Genomic DNA, 16,360 nt, shown 5'->3' on the forward strand with positions numbered 1-16,360 from the left:
ATCAACAAGCTCATAGTCTCGCGTAGCCAGACAACTATTCCACAATCTCTGAATGCTATATAGAGTCTGGAACTACAGCTCCCGAACGACAAGTAATGGAAACGGGCATTACCGTTCAAGACAATATATTTTAAAATGTCATGTCTGCTAAGCAGCCAGCTAAATATGTTTAGATAGTTTTTATTTATAAAATGATAAATGTGCGCGATGTGAGACAGAAACGGAAGTGATGAGGAGGCTTCACTTCCGCTTTAACCGGTTACTCATCGTTCTTCTCTCGAAATCGCGGAGTCAACAGTCTGGCCAGGTGAGACAAGCTCACTATGTGTACCATACACACAGTACTGACAGGCATTGATGCGACGCGTTGTGAGCGTCCATTTACATGGACCATTTTGTGACAAATCTTTAGTAGACAATATCAAATACAGTATGCCGTATTTTGGCCATAATACAACATACATAATTTATTTTGATTATTGGTATTGACTGTTGTCAGTACCAACTTGTTTATTTAAGTTCTTGTCATCATCAGCCTCCCAGCATCTTTAGTTTACAAGGCCTATCCACCTGTTTCTGCCAGAATTTACTGTAGAATTATTTATGGGACACATCCGGTTAACAGCAGACATCACGTCGCGTGGCGCAATGCACGATGGGACGTTGGAAACAGGTGGATAAAAGCCACACAATGAAATTGTTAATCGCAATTATTTGTACTTAACACAATGGAAGCCAAGGTTTCTAACATTTCTAGCTGTTGCTGGTGCCGCCGTTCACTTACGCTTTATTTTGAAGAGCCTCAGAAGCTTCGTGCGTGTGCATGTGAGTGTCCGCTGACGATTGAGAAGAAGATCCGTTTGTTTACAAGCGCTTGCGAAACGAAAATCCAAACCGGGGCCGACCATCGAGGTATAGTGTCGCAGTGAAAACAAGCAGATCTCTGCTTCCCTGGCGTTCTTAGCACCTTATTCAGAGATAAAGCCCTTTTTATGTTTCAGCATAGAATGGAAGTGTATGCAGCCTAGACGCACCATTTTGCTTCTGTGCACGTCACGTCACGACATATGCACCAGGGTCTCTCACAGGGCACACAGCATGGATGCAGCTGCACGTATCAAAGTTAACCCTTTGTCTCGTCTCTCAACGAGACAACTGAGTTTTGGCACAGCGACCTCCAGTTGCCATGTCTCGTTACTGAACGAGTTTGGCGTACAAAATGTTAATTAATCGTTAAAGGAGTAGTTCACCACTTTTCAACCTGTCTTCATATAATAGGTCCTCACTAATGTTCACGATAAAATATCACAATTTTTTTCTACTCAGTCTACAAGTCTACAAGTCTCCTAGGAGAGCTGTGGGAAGTTCAGAATCCATCATCTTGTGACATCACCATTTTCCCAAAAAAAAGATTAATCAATAGATTTTTATTATCGCGAGAACAATGGCTTCCACTTTAAAATTGCAACTTTTCAGGAATAGAAAGCCTGCAGTTTCTATAAGCTGGATTGGCAATCGATGATGTCACAAGACGATCAGTTTCTGACCTGCCCACAGCCCTCCTCTGAGAAAAAAAAGGAAAAAAAAAGAAGAAAAAGCTATTTTTGAGTGAGGACCAATTATATGAACATAGGTTGAAAAGTGGTGGAGTGCCCCTTTAAGTAAAACGTCATAATAAGTCCCACACAGGGCTCTCTCTGCAGGTGTGGGTGCGTGAGTGTGTCGTACCTATCCAGGCGGTGTCGGACACTGCCCTTTGTACACCCTCATCATCATCATCCTCACTGGTCTCCGTGACGACACATGCCACCGCCCCCGTCTGGTCTCTCAGACAGAGTGTGTGTTGTGAACAGTGTGCGCGTGATTGCGTGCGTTGTGAACCGTGTGCGTCTGTTGGAGTGTGTTGTGCACGTTGTGTGTGTTCCTCTGAACAGTCAGTGTGTCTTGGCAGCTCCAGAACTCCCACTAAAACCAGGGGCCTCGTTCTCCTAGAGGAACAGAGTGACACAATATACAACTTGTTTTTAGTCAGAAGTGAAACTCAACTCCAGGGGTCCTTGAGGGGGCTCTAGGGGGTCCCAAACGAAATGATTCTAGAGTTAGAACAAAATGGACCCTTACAGATCCGTAAATCTGAGAGTAAAAATGGGGATCCGGGCCTGGGTCACTGGCGCAGTGGTCCAGGCACCTAGGCTGGTGATCTGGCCTGACTGCGTGTCACACCCCATCTCTCTCTCCATTTCCTGTCAACCTACTGTATAACTGTATCAATAAATGCATAAAAAGACCCAAAAGATATATTGAGGGGGGGGGGGATCCATGGCCAAACATGATGTTCCTTAAAATGTTTTTGAGTACGACTGCCTGGTTTAGAGGTTAACCGTGGACATTTTGATAATTTTTGTTGTCACTTTTGTTGTCACAGTACAGTAGCTACTACGGGAAAACAATGTCATGGGTGTATACAATATACCAAACGTTATGCACATGTACAGCTGAGGATGCTTTTTACATTCTCTCTGCTCTTTTGCACTCTCTTTCTTTCCCAAGTCATTATTACTTATTTTATCTTTAGATGTGTTGTGACTTTTTGTTCAGCTGTTATTTTATATATACACCACTGCATTGTCACTGCAAGGAAGCCGGACAAAAATAAGTTTTACTCTTATGTACCTGTACAAAAGACGTAATAATAAAGTACAACCTTGAACTTTGAACCGTCTGGTGGCAGCCGAATTAAAGACATTTTACAATTGTAGAATGCGTAGTAATCGAAATGACTGGTTAAGAGGTGAATTGTAAAGTAATCGAATGAAGATACACACTTCTAAGTTCAATAGCGCTGACGGACAGACAGGGGTGTTTTTTTTTCTGACAATATCTACTTCATAGTACTGTGTTCTATCTGTCTGTCATTCAATGTTATATGAGATACATAAACGTTTCCTGTGCAAATAAGCCGAAAAGCTTACTAGGATCTCCTTTTAATTGACCTTGTACCAGTGAACTGTACTATCATGAAACTGTCCCTTTTCCTGTGCAAACTTCTAATAAAGTCAGCCTGGTGGTGCTTGCTTATTACCTATGTGCCTGCGCAGCGCGGTGCGACCAGGAGAGGGCAGCGTTGAGTTCAGTCTGACACAGACTGGACGCTCCAGCAGGGGGCACCAGAGACACTCCCTCTGACTGGAACAGTGACACAAACTGCCTGACACTCACACACTCACACACACTGCCATACACACAGTACTGACACACAGACACACAGACAGACATACAGACACCAATTAAGGCTCTATCAGTCAGCATTCAACTGGATTAGCTGCAGTTTTAGAACGAATGGCTTCAGGGGTCTGACATGCTGCTGTGTTAAAAGGGATACCGGTAGTTCACTACCAAAATGACTTTTTTTCTAGCGATTATAATCACCCCATGGCAGTGTTGTTTTTGACAGCAAATTTTGATTTTCATAATAGTCTTTTGAATAAAATGTCTTTTAGTTTTAGTCATAATTTAGTCACCTGAAAAGTATTAGTTTTAGTCAAATTTTAGTCGACTAAATATCATAAGATTTTAGGCGACTAAATCTACAGTTGATTTAGTCAACTGAAATGTATTTTGGCAGGCCTTGCTGGCTTCGTAATGAGTGATTTTGAGTGATGAGTGAAAATAGCAGATCTACAAGCTCACAACGCGTCGCAGCGTGGCGCGTTGTGAGCTTGTAGATCTGCTATTTTCAGCATGCAACACCTAAGAGCAACCAAACATAAAATGACTCTTCTCCACTAGTCCCTCCCTAACGTTTTTGTCTAGTTTTTATTTTGTTGACGAAATTGTCAATATATTTAGTCTTAGTTTTAGTCATCACAGCTTAGTTTTTATATCGTTTTTATTTCGTTTTCGTCAGTGAAAAAAACGCATTGTTTTAGTCGATGAAATCAACACTTCCCCATGGAGCCTTGAATTCATGGAGATTTTTCTTTTTTGTCGCATTCCTATGCCAATAATTTGATGACCGGCAGAATCTCCTACCGGAGAGACAAATTATTGGCTTAGGAATAATTAGCGACAAAAACATATTTATGGGGTGTGTAATTGATTTTCTGGGGTGAACTATCCCTTTAAGGCCCTGACATTCCCTCTAAAGCAGGGGTTTTCAAAGTGGGTGACGGGGCACCCTGGGGTGCCGCAACGGCAGTCCAGGGGTGCTGCGAGATCATTTGATAATATTTGGAATTTATTTGGACACTTGAAAAAATATTAATATAATTTGAATATAACATATAACTTAAAGTATACATTTATTTTCAGTCAGTTCTAACCAAAATGGCTATTATCTCAACGTTTTCCTTGCAACATAATCACTAAAATATCGTCACTGTCGGGCAGAAACCTGTCGCACAAAATTAGTGAAAACAGCCGATCTACAAGCACACGTGAGGCGTTGTGCGCTTGTAGATCTGCTGTTTTCAATAGTTTAGTACATTTTATAGATGATGAATACAAAACAAACGGTTTTGGACATACAAGGTTTCCACCCGACAACGACGATATGCTATAAATATAAGGTGCTGGGAGTGAAAATTATAATGTAGGGGTGCCTCGGATTTAAAAAATATTCATGGGGTGCCCTGAGACAAAAACGTTTTGGGAACCCCTGCTCTAAAGGTACAAAAACGTGGATTGAGAACGAGTGACAAAGAAACTGTAGTACGTCTGCATGGTAGCCATGTCTTAGTCAATCGACAGTGTGTGTGTGTGTGTGTGTGTGTGTGTGTGTGTGTGTGTGTGTGTGTGTACCTGGCTCAGCAGACAGCTGTGAGGCTCGTTCAGCATCTCTTCGTAGATGTCTCTCCTCCTCCTCTCTCTCTCTCCTCCCCACACACACTCTAGAAGGCAGTGTGACATCGCACACACTCTCCCCTCTCTCACCAGAGTAGGAACCAGGCTGGAGACACAGACAGACAGGCAAGCACACTTAAGCCCCTTTTCCACTGCAAGGTGGAACCAGAACTTTCAGGAACCTGAACCTTTTTTTTTTGGTTCTGGTTTTGCGTACGGCCCGGTTCCAGACAAGGTTCCTGGAAGCTTTTTTAGGTCCTTCTCCTGAGGTGGAACTAAACTTTAGTTCTGGGAACATATGGGCGGGGCCAGCAGGGCTGCTGGTCTTTTTTTGGGACCTTCCCGTTTAGTAATGTAAGCAGAACTTGGTCCCGGAACTTCACAGGTTCTTGAAAGTTCTGGTTCTAGTTCTGGGTTAGTCCTACAGTGGAAATGGGGCTATACAGACAGACATCAATCATGTCTTGAAAACGTAGGTGGTCCGAGGTCGTCCTACGTTTACTAACGTTAGTATCGTCAAATTCCGCCGATTTATTCAATGTAATCCAATGCAGATGGACAACTTTGAAGCCCATTTTCTTTGAATCTATGCATTTCTGGAAGAGGACAGCCTTTATTCGCGGCAAAATTTGCTACAAACAATAACATTAGCCTAGAGCAGGGGTGGGCAACTTTGATGATGGAGAGGGCCACTATATTTCCAACTTCACTCCAGAGGGCCACATTGCATAGTCCTACTTTGTCATTCTAGTATCTCATACAAAAGTAGCAAAAATAGCAGATCTACAAGCTTTTTTGCTTCTTTTGAATTGGAATCCTGAATAATTTGTTGTTATTTTTTAATTGAAATCCTGAATTATTTGTTGTTATTTTTTAATTGGAATCCTGAAATGTAACATTTTGAATTCATTTCAAACACGTTTAATTATATAATCATGTTAACTTTATGAATTTAAATACAAATAAATACATTGGACATAAAAAAATAAAAAATAAAACACATTTTAATACTAGTCATTAAGCTACTAATATAGACCGAAGGAATTAAAGCAGGTCATGTTTGGAATTGTAACAGCTGAAATCAATAATATATCGGTATTCCGGTATTATAGGTGATACACCATGAAATTTCACTTTTCCTATTTTAAAACCTTTTTTGGGGGGTAGAAGGTGCTAGACCTTCTATCCTCACAAAGTCCCATTTCAGACCGTTGTGTCTTTCTCTGGTTTTGGGAAGGTGGAGGTTAAAAGCATCCCACGGGTCTTATAATGAGCATTTTTAAGTGCCAATTAAATGAAGATATGGTTGAAAATGGGGGAATTGCATTGTAAAGTTGTTTTAATAATAACATTAAAATAATACAAAAGTCATTTTTTTAAGCATTTCTTTTAGTACAACAAAGACAAACACACACACACACACACACACACACACACACACACACACACACACACACACACACACACACACACACACACACACACACACACACACACACACACACACACACACACACACACACACACACACACACACACACACACACACACACACACACCTGTGTCTGAGTTGATTGGTCACATGACTCAGCCAGAGGTACTGAGCCAGGGTCAGGTTCTTCTCCATCAGTAACCGTGGCAACAGCCCGTCGTCGCGGTTACCAGTGACCCCCGACGCCGTCGACCTGCTGAAGGTCATGACCTTTAGGCTGGTGCGCAGACAGGCGCAAAGCATGCTGGGAGACGAGTCAGGACAGGGCCGGTACAGGAAGTGCACGTCATGGAGCTAATGAGGAGAAAACTATTACTGCGTAATACATTACTATAGTAATATAGTTAGTAATACACAGTGTGTTCTAGGGAGAGTGGCGTCACGCTTTGAACTCGCCGCAGACCGGAAGTGGCTTCGCATGGCGTCCTAGCGAGACTCTACCCCGTCCGCCCCCATTCTAGCCGAGTCATTAATTCGCTGGTAAGTAGACCAAATCACGTCTTTTTCACCATTTAACCCATTTAGGCCTAACCTATAGAATAGGGCTAAATCAGAAATTAGCCTACAAAACAAATATGTTGCTACATACTGTACATGAACTGTAAGCCCCTCCCAAACAGCAAAATGTGTTCCCGGCCTGAATGGGGCGCATTCACAGGCCTCTCTAAGGTAGATAACATTATTAAAAGAGTGAAAAAGACGTGATTTAGTCTACTTACCAGCGAGTGAAAAATTAATGGGGGCGGACGGGGCAGAGGCTCGCTAAGAATGAGAACAGGCTCCAGTAAGCTAGGCTAAGTTAGCTTCCCACCATAGAGTAAATAGGCTTTCCACGCTTATTATGGGAGTCGACGTAAGTGACGTAACTCTCTCTATCAATGGGTCTGGTAATACACATTTAAAATTGTTGCACATAAATACAGTTTTCAGATTTTTTTTTAAATAAATAAATAAACAAACAAATAAAGGTATGTTCGATCAATTACACACAACATGAAGTGGAGTTTTTTATTTTTTATTTGATAGCCGGAGTCTCCAGTAGGTGACTTTGCAAGTCTCCTACCGGTCTCTGCCGGTCATCAAATTATTGCCAATTCATATTTTTAAGTTTGGGTCCCCGGTAGACAACACGAGATACCATAGATAAGATGTTTGGGAACCCCTGTTGTAGAGAAAGTCAACAGAAAGCTCTCTATGGAATCCAGAAATGACTGAAATCAGTCGTGGCGAGAACTTAAAAAGGCTAAAACACTATAAAACAGAATAGTGGGAGTCAAAACAGCCATCCCAAGAATAACCATCGACAATTCACCCGGCGATCACTAGAGGATTTCGTTATTTATGGGCTATTCATGAGTTTATACTACCTGTACATATCACACGTGAGCCTTGTCTTAACACATCTGGTGCCAACCCCGAGTTTCCCGAGTTTGAAAAGGTACTACCGCCGTGCCAACCCCGAGTTTCCAGAGTTTGGGCCGTTTTTGAAAAAATAAAAAAATAAAAACATTTTTTTTTTTACCTCCAGAAATGTATTAGGCATGATCGCGATCGCGAAATTGCATGTTTAACCCCCATACCAACCCATTCTTTCAAACATGGCAGCCATGTTTGTTTACATCTGAAGAAAACATAATGGCTGATAAATCATGAATGCCTGAACGGATTTCCAAGCGGATTTTTTTGTTTGAAAGCTGTGAACAGTGTGCACACACGTGGTGCATCATCTAGGCATGGGCGTGCACTTTTTACACAATTGCGCAATTACATCGAAGTCTATGGTAACCATGGCAATGCGGGACATTGAAGAGAAAAAATCATAGCAACATAAGTGTTAAGATGAATCCTGGGCTTGAATTTAGATAAATGAGGGCCTTTGTGTGTTTTCAATGTTGTGCAGTGTGCGACAACACGACACAGTTCCAGTGTTGATCGCCCTCCCGGGAGACCTAAACAGGCGTAAGTAAGTCTCTCACCTCTACTGTGTCTCCTGGTCTCAGGCTCCGCCTCAGAGTCGGCTGAAAGGCGAGGCAAAGTCCCACCTTCCCATCAACCACATATAGCCCCGCCCCCTCGCTCACAACCTCTGTGACAACGCCCTATCAGAGAAGAGGGGCGGAATCAGGACTGTATCCATGGTGGCCATGAACAGTAAAATAATACAAATATACATAAACCCCTAAAAGGACCTCTAGTATTGTTGGTTTTCTATCCTGCCAGGACCTCTGGTACTGCTGGTTTTATATCCCAGTGTTTCTCAAATGTGGGTACATGTACCCCCAGGGGTACGCAGAGGTACTACAGGGGGTACTTGAGAAAGAGTGGAACATGGAAACATTTATTTTACCGTTACGTTTAATGATAAAACATTGACATAATTATGTATGTGAACGAATGTGCTGCTCCGTAAGGTTTTAAACCAAATTAAGTAAGAAGTTTGACTGGCACTACTAACTTCTATTTTCAACATATTGACATCAAAACTGGACTTTTGATATCAGTATTTTCTAATCAAAATGTTGTTGTCGATTAAAGGGGATACTTGGATTCAGCAATCAGGAACAGGGGGTACTGAAGCCCCAAAAGTTTGAGAACCACTGTTATATCCTACCAGGACCTCTAGTACTGCTGGTTTTATATCCTACCAGCACCTCTAGTACTGCTGGTTTTATATCCTACCAGGACCTCTAGTATTGCTGGTTTTATATCCTACCAGGACCTCTAGTACTGCTGGTTTTATATCCTACCAGGACCTCTAGTACTGCTGGTTTTATATCCTACCAGGACCTCTGGTATTGCTGGTTTTATATCCTACCAGGACCTCTGGTGGTATTGCTGGTTTTATATCCTACCAGGACCTCTATTACTGCTGGTTTTATATCCTACCAGGACCTCTGGTACTGCTGGTTTTATATCCTACCAGGACCTCTGGTACTACTGCTAATATTGGTTTACATATCTTATTCATCCAATCAGAATACAACTTTTCCTCACCTGGTAACTGATCATCTTCGACTGCTTGACCCTCGCCACTGATTGGACGCTCTCTGGCCCCGCCTCCTCTGAAGTGTCAACAACGTTTGACATCGCTGGCACATCTGGTGTGTCTGTGTCCATTTGTGTGTCTGTGTGTGTGTCTGCGTCACACTGCTCAAAGCTCAACTCCACCAGACTGAGTGAGTCTTCCACGTAGGTGTTGTGTGCGCTGTGTGTGTCCTGTGTGTGTGTGTGTGCGTCTGGTGTCAGTATGTGTAGCGCTGAGCGGTCGGTCGTACACAGAATCCTGTTTCCTCTCCAGGTCCGTAACGCGCACACACGGAGCGCAGACACACACACTTTCTGGTCAACTGAGAGACAGTCTTTCCACCACAAACAACTGGGCTCCTGATAGAGAGAGAGAGAGAGAGAGAGAGAGAGAGAGAGAGAGAGAGAGAGAGAGAGAGAGAGAGAGAGAGAGAGAGAGAAAGACACACACGCACACGCACACACACACACACACACGCACACACACACAGAACAATATGAAAGTTAAAGAGGTTAAGTGTCTGTGGCTTTTATGAATATTGAACAATAGTATTAACAAACGCTTGTGATTAAATAATAACTACACTGGATGATTTTCCTGAAAAGTAACGGTTTAGGACATACAAGTTTACAGGCGTCAGTTATGTAATGTTACATAAACACAGACTCGAAATGAAACCTGGTGACCTTTGACTGGCGTAAGCACGAGTCTCTAACGGCGACGTGAGCAATAATTAAATACCATAATATGATAGAATACTTATTGATTATTATTATCTCCTTGAATCAGAAAACATTTTAATTTTCATTTAATTTACAATCTCTGCCGTCTCTCCCAGATCTCTGTAAATTGCCTTGGATAAAGGCACTATATAAATACACCATTTACCGTTTACACACAGACAGTACTCACAGTGACCAGCACAGACAGCGTGTGTGTGTTTGTGTCATCGGTCAGTCGCAGGATGAAAAATGTGTCGCCACGAATCACCAGCAGGGGAAGAATTGAGCACACTGTTCCTTTAACATGGAGACGAAGTCCTTTTTTTCTAATAGAGAGAGAGAGACGCACACACACAGAGAGAGAGAGAGAGAGAGAGAGAGAGAGTTATTTGCGCCAGCAGAGCGTGCAAGTGCTGTGTTCGGCTGCGTATGTATGTCGGTGTCTGTGTTGGTTTAAGCCTGTAGCCCAATCAGGGACCAGCATTACTGGCAACGTCATCATTAACAGCCAATGAGGGACCAGCATTCTTGGTGATGCCAGTGGTGATGTCACTGGCATCGACAGTGGTGATGCCAGTGGTGCACGCATAGAGTATATATAAAATAGAGAGCGGACGAGCCCCGCCCCCACTATCATTTCAATGCAAGTGCTCAGTGGCGTTTTGAAGCAACGGCTACGTGCTAGCATGTAGCTAATCCAGGTGCATTCTGGGGGAAATTGGCCACTATTTAGAGACCACAAATGACGTCACGCTGCTCTCCGCTCACAGGAGTAGTGGGGCCAAACCCCCAGAATGCACCTGGATTAGCTACATGCTAGCACGTAGCCGTTGCTTCAAATCTAGCCCTGGGTTCTGGGGGCTTGGGTGCACGCACCTCATGGCATGCTCTGCTGGCGCACAAGTTGCCATGTATGGCCTACTTGTGCACAAGTGGCAAGTTGGCACCTTGACAGATTGCTGTTCTAGTTTGTGAACAAAGCATGTTCACAATTGTATACAGTAACGCGCGCGCACACACACACACACACACACACACACACACACACACACACACACACACACACACACACACACACACACACACACACACACACACACACACACACACACACACACACACACACACACACACACACACACACACAGTGGCTCAGGGGTAGAGTGGGCGGTAGAGCGGCCGTATGGAGAACCGCAAGGTTTCCAGTTCGATCCTGGGCTCCCCCAGAGTTGGTGTCAAAGTGTCCTTGAGCAAGACTCTGCACCCCTAATTGTTCCAGATGTGCTGGTTGGTGCCTTGCATGGTTTCCTCCTCCATCAGTGTATGAATGTGTGTGTGAATGGGTGAATATAATGCACAATCTACGTAAAGTGCTTTGGAGTAAAGGCACCATTTACACACACACCTGTTAGCTAAACATTCTCTCGCCTTTCTGACCCCCACGACTCCACTAAGCTCCGCCCCTCCAGGTTGAACAGCCAGTCCGCCCTCGTCGTTGGACAGCAATGGCAGGGGACAGCCAATGAGCTCCAGGTAGCCTCCAGCCTCTTCCTGGTTGTGTTGTGGTGCGTTGTGGGGGATGTAGTTCCAGTGAGGCAGGAAGAAGGCACGATTTATCCAGAGAGGAGAAAAACTCACACACTAGGAGACAGAGAAAGAGACAAGAGACAGAAAGAGAGAGAGAGAAAAAAAGCACAAGAGAGAGCGAGACAAGAGAGGGAGAAAGAGAGAATGGCAGAAAGAGATTTTTACAGATTTGTGATCAGCCGAACATGCACCTCTCCAAAAGTTAAACTATTTTCTACTTCAGAGCACCTTGCCTGAAAACACTGGATGCAGAGGAGCACTCATAGTGCATCTTTAACATAGACTAAATAAGTACAAGACTTCAAATGAAAAACGTGACATTTCAAAAATGTCATTTCATTGTACCTGCATATCAGGATCTACAAAGAGTACAATCAATAAAATGCTGTACTTTCAGTGTGTCCACTACCATTTTTTTTTTTAAACAATGTGTTTATTTTGTTTTTCAGACAGACATACAAGACAAGTTATACATTACAAGACAAGGTTACACTCAGACAAAACAAAAATACAGTACAACATACAAAAGAAAACAAAAAACAAAATATCTGACACTAACACAACACATAAGGATATTAAACAATTATGACACAAAGAGCACATATACCATTAACACCTGGGTTCCTATGCCACAAGGCCGGGTAAATGGCTGCAGAGGGAAATCATCTATCCCACTCCCGGTTCCTCCATCAAATAAGAAAGGTCATTGCCCTCGACATACTGAATAAAATTCACCCATATTTTCTCAAATAGCTCTTGTTTGTTTTTGAGAGTGTATGTGATTCTTTCTAAAGGAAGGCACAAAGATCCACTACCATTTTAATTCAGTTGCTTCGTATTGTTATTCTGTGTGTTCAATTCTAATTTCAAACTTGGTTTTAGTAAAATGGAGCTGCTCAGTGGCAGTATAGTGACTCAGCATGTTTTTAAATGTTTTTATTTCTCCAAATATTATGTTTTAGCAAATTCAACATAAAAAAGGCGGAACCAGGGCAGGACAAGGCAGATAGAGCCTGCTGGTTGGTCAGTCAGGGACCAACCAGAAGGCTAACAAAGGGTGAATTGGCTCTCATTTTGTAAATAAAACCTGCAGCCTGCATTCAACACAATCTAACTTTAAATGGGATTATCGAAACTGGACAATTTTCGACCATTTTATTCTATAATTTTTCAAAGGTTAGTGAAAACCTGGAAAAATGCAGGCAGAGAATGATAAATAAATACATAAACACTGGCAGTAGACAAGTTAAGATCTCTACAATAGAGTGACAGACAGACAGACAGATTGATTACCTTACCTCACATCGTACCTCCCCGCTGCGGTCAGTCAATCTCCACTCTCTGCCCTGCCCCTCTCTCAGAGAGCCAATTAGCAACAGGTTAACCCGAGGCAGCACCTTGCCATTGGCCAGGGATGATGACTCCGCCTCCCTCACCCAGGCTCTGTGTTGATTGGTGCTCCAGGACAAGTTGCTAACGCAGGGCACATGTTGCTGGGCAACCAGCTCGGAGACAGGCACAAGCCTAGAAACCAGATTTCACACACACACACACACACACGCACGCACGCGCGCACACACACACAAAATTAACAAAATGAGGTGTAATAATACATTACACTGTGCATGACTCACAATACCAAGATAATTTGATCATGTTTATTCAAGTGGTTAAATGACAATTATAAAGATCATTCAATCTGTCATAATGGAAATAATATATACGTTTTCCTTGTGACATAAGCTCCGACGGCTACGGCTACAGCAACCGGAAATGGATCAGCGCTCGATAGATAAACCTGCTCGCCGTCGCAGCCGTCCCTACAGCGGCAGAAGCTCCCTTTCCACGTAGTGGCTACAACGTCTGCTGCATAGACGCGTCGCCATGGGAACCAGAGTTCAGTAAAAGGGGTGGGACCTCGTCGCCGGCGAATGTTGGCTTAATGATTTTGACTGCTACGGCGATTGCGTCATAGCAGCCGTACTCTGCCTGGCGTTGCCGTCCTGAAAATCGTCTGAGCTTAAAGTCCCTATTGTCTCTTAGGGGGAAGGATTTACATAGCTATGTACTGTAATATGCAGTGGTGTAAAGTAACTAAGTATATTTACTTAAGTAATATACTTAAGTACAATTTTTAGGTATCTGTACTTTACTTGAGTATTTCCAATTTCCAATACTTTTACTTCTACTCCACTACAGCTCAGATCCAAATATTGTACTTTTTTACTCCAATACATGTATTTGAAAACTTTGCAGATATAAATTATAATATAATAAAACATACATTAATCACTTTAGCCCTAATTTATGCGGTGGATGAAAAGGTTATTTACTGGGGTGACCTAAACCAAAAAGGTTGAGAACCATTGCAGTAGGGTGATCTTGTGTGATATAGGAGCTGTGTTCCAAATATGTACCGAGAAGTAGTTCAGGAAACTACAGTGGGAGATTACGTGCCTCACCCTCCCCACTGAAGCAAGTCACACTCCATCAAAAACATTTGCGAGATTCTTTAGATTTTCTGACATTAGTTACCAATTTGTGTTATTTATTTTGTTTATTTCATGAAACAAACGATGACGAGAACTGAGAACAACGCTACTCTCCTACAGAAATAATAAATCCAGTGCAACACAACGTGCTGTTGATGTCTTTAGGTCATTTTTAAGTTTGAGAATTGTAGTCATTTTGTAGGCGGCGATTTATTTTCTTAATCTTTGCATTCCCATATGAAGTCCTGTTAGATAGGGGATTAATATTGATGACATCAGAGAACTCCATATATGTGCATAAAACGGATTCTGTTAGTGTGACATCACAGCGACATCAGAGCGTGATGTCAGAGCGATAAACCCACAGAGCCACAATGTCAGGCCTTATAGACAGACAGACAGAGATATGGAAAGATGTGCCGGTTTTCATAGTTAACCTACAGTTGCAACTAAACTGCAACCTACGGTCGCAAATTAATCTAGTTTCGGAGCATTTGTCTGATAGGTAGGAGAGATACATGAAACAGAGACCTACCTGTAGCTGAGAGGTTGTATGTATGTATGTATGTATGTATGTGTGTGTGTGTGTGTGTGTGTGTGTGTGTGTGTGTGTGTGTGTGTGTGTGTGTGTGTGTGTGTGTTGCAACCTACCTGTAGCTGAGAGGCAGTGTGTGTGCGTGCGCACCAATGGCCTCCTGTATCCTGGTCACCAAAGAGACACAGGCCTCACACACATCCTCTTCTGCACAGAGCAGCTGGCCAGACACACACCCAAACAGCTCCTTTAGCCAATCACGTTCCTGGAGAGGAGAGAGACCAGCTGTCATTTAATGCACTGCTTCTCAAACAGTGGACCGGGACCCAGTTTTGGGTCGCGGACCCATTGTTATCGGTAGCGAGCAAATATGCCAATATATTTAATATAAGTATGGAAGTATTTTGTCAGGTACATGTGTATCTTGTACATCAGGCCCATTGCAAGTTGCTGTACTCTGTCATCTACTCTCAGCCACCCCACGCCCACTCTTAACTGGTGAGTAGCGGTGAGGTGAGTCTGAAAGGGAAGGTTAAGCAGGACCCTAATTAGTTTATTTTGGGCTGTTTGGAGTTTAGTTTTTAGGGCTTGTGGGGCGTCACGATACCATACGTGGACTCCGTAGTCAAAGAGGGGCTGGATTATTGCACCAGCTATGGTCTTCAGTGTGTTGAAATTGACCATCTGGGCGATCCTCTGTAGGAAGCGAGTTTGTTGGTTGATTTTTTTAAATTACCTTTGAAGTCATCTTTTCGCTGGAAAGATTAGCTTCAAGGATACATCCTAAGTAGCAAAACTTTCTGGCATGGACGAATCTCTTGCTACAGTGTCGATAGACTCTCAACTGCAAAAACTAAAAGGTTTGGGAACCACTGATTTAACAGACTCTCAAAGTGGGATCCATGAGAGGGCCTGAGCTGAGGCTCCCAAGCAAAATCAGAGTACTTTTACTTTTGGTACTAAGAGTACATTTTAATACCAACACTTTAGTACTTTTACTCAAGTAAATGTTGAATTCCGGACTTTTAATTATAACAGAGTATTTCTACATTGCAGACAGTATTGATGCTTGTACTTAAGAGTAAGAAATGTGAGTACTTTTTCCATCACTGCATATTTATATTCCGGCATTTATTTAAAAAGAAGAAAGAAAACTACAATGTTTAACATAAGAGCCTAAAGAATTGTCATTATAACGTCAATGTGAACACGAGTTACATTCAGTAGAGTAAATACTTCTAAATACGAGTATCTAAATAAAAGTAGGCTATAAACACTGTACTCACGGCTTCACTCTTGTCTTTAAAGTGCTTCATAAAGTCCTCCATTGTGTCTCACGTTACGCGTCACTCACGTTACATTCCATGTTGCATTATTGTATGTATTTATTACACACGTTACATGAACATTACATTAGTTTATGTGTTTATCTTGATGTTGTAAACAACATGCGCAGCTCCCGCAATCTGCCTTCAAATAGACATCCTGTTCCGTGTCTGTCCTTCAACGGTGGCCGAAGAGGTACAAAAAAAAACCCATTTATTTTCCACCCGAGGACGAGGTTTATTACATAATATTAATATTCCACCCAAATTAGCTGCGATGATTGTGAGTATAGACCTACTTATTATAACTCTAGACCAGGGGTCTTCAACAGGGGGTCCG

At 42.6% G+C, this 16,360-nt stretch overlaps 1 protein-coding gene across 1 annotated transcript in view; it reads right to left on the bottom strand.

Annotated features, from left to right (window-relative positions):
• ctc1 (CTS telomere maintenance complex component 1) overlaps positions 1 to 16,023 on the bottom strand; it is a gene marked incomplete at both ends in the record, with an annotated part of 30,962 nt that extends 14,939 nt beyond the window's left edge. The window contains 11 exons of the mRNA XM_080754358.1: positions 1,729 to 1,826; positions 3,083 to 3,186; positions 4,801 to 4,948; positions 6,402 to 6,628; positions 8,311 to 8,433; positions 9,329 to 9,718; positions 10,272 to 10,407; positions 11,487 to 11,722; positions 12,967 to 13,192; positions 14,812 to 14,960; positions 15,982 to 16,023. Of these exons, the coding sequence (XP_080610484.1) occupies positions 1,729 to 1,826; positions 3,083 to 3,186; positions 4,801 to 4,948; positions 6,402 to 6,628; positions 8,311 to 8,433; positions 9,329 to 9,718; positions 10,272 to 10,407; positions 11,487 to 11,722; positions 12,967 to 13,192; positions 14,812 to 14,960; positions 15,982 to 16,023 (1,879 nt within the window). The remainder of the gene's footprint in view (positions 1 to 1,728; positions 1,827 to 3,082; positions 3,187 to 4,800; positions 4,949 to 6,401; positions 6,629 to 8,310; positions 8,434 to 9,328; positions 9,719 to 10,271; positions 10,408 to 11,486; positions 11,723 to 12,966; positions 13,193 to 14,811; positions 14,961 to 15,981) is intronic.
• Between the last annotated feature and the right edge of the window lie 337 nt (positions 16,024 to 16,360).

The sequence above is a fragment of the Nannobrachium achirus genome (assembly GCF_963921795.1).
Source record: "Nannobrachium achirus genome assembly, chromosome: 23".
NCBI lineage: Eukaryota > Metazoa > Chordata > Actinopteri > Myctophiformes > Myctophidae > Nannobrachium > Nannobrachium achirus.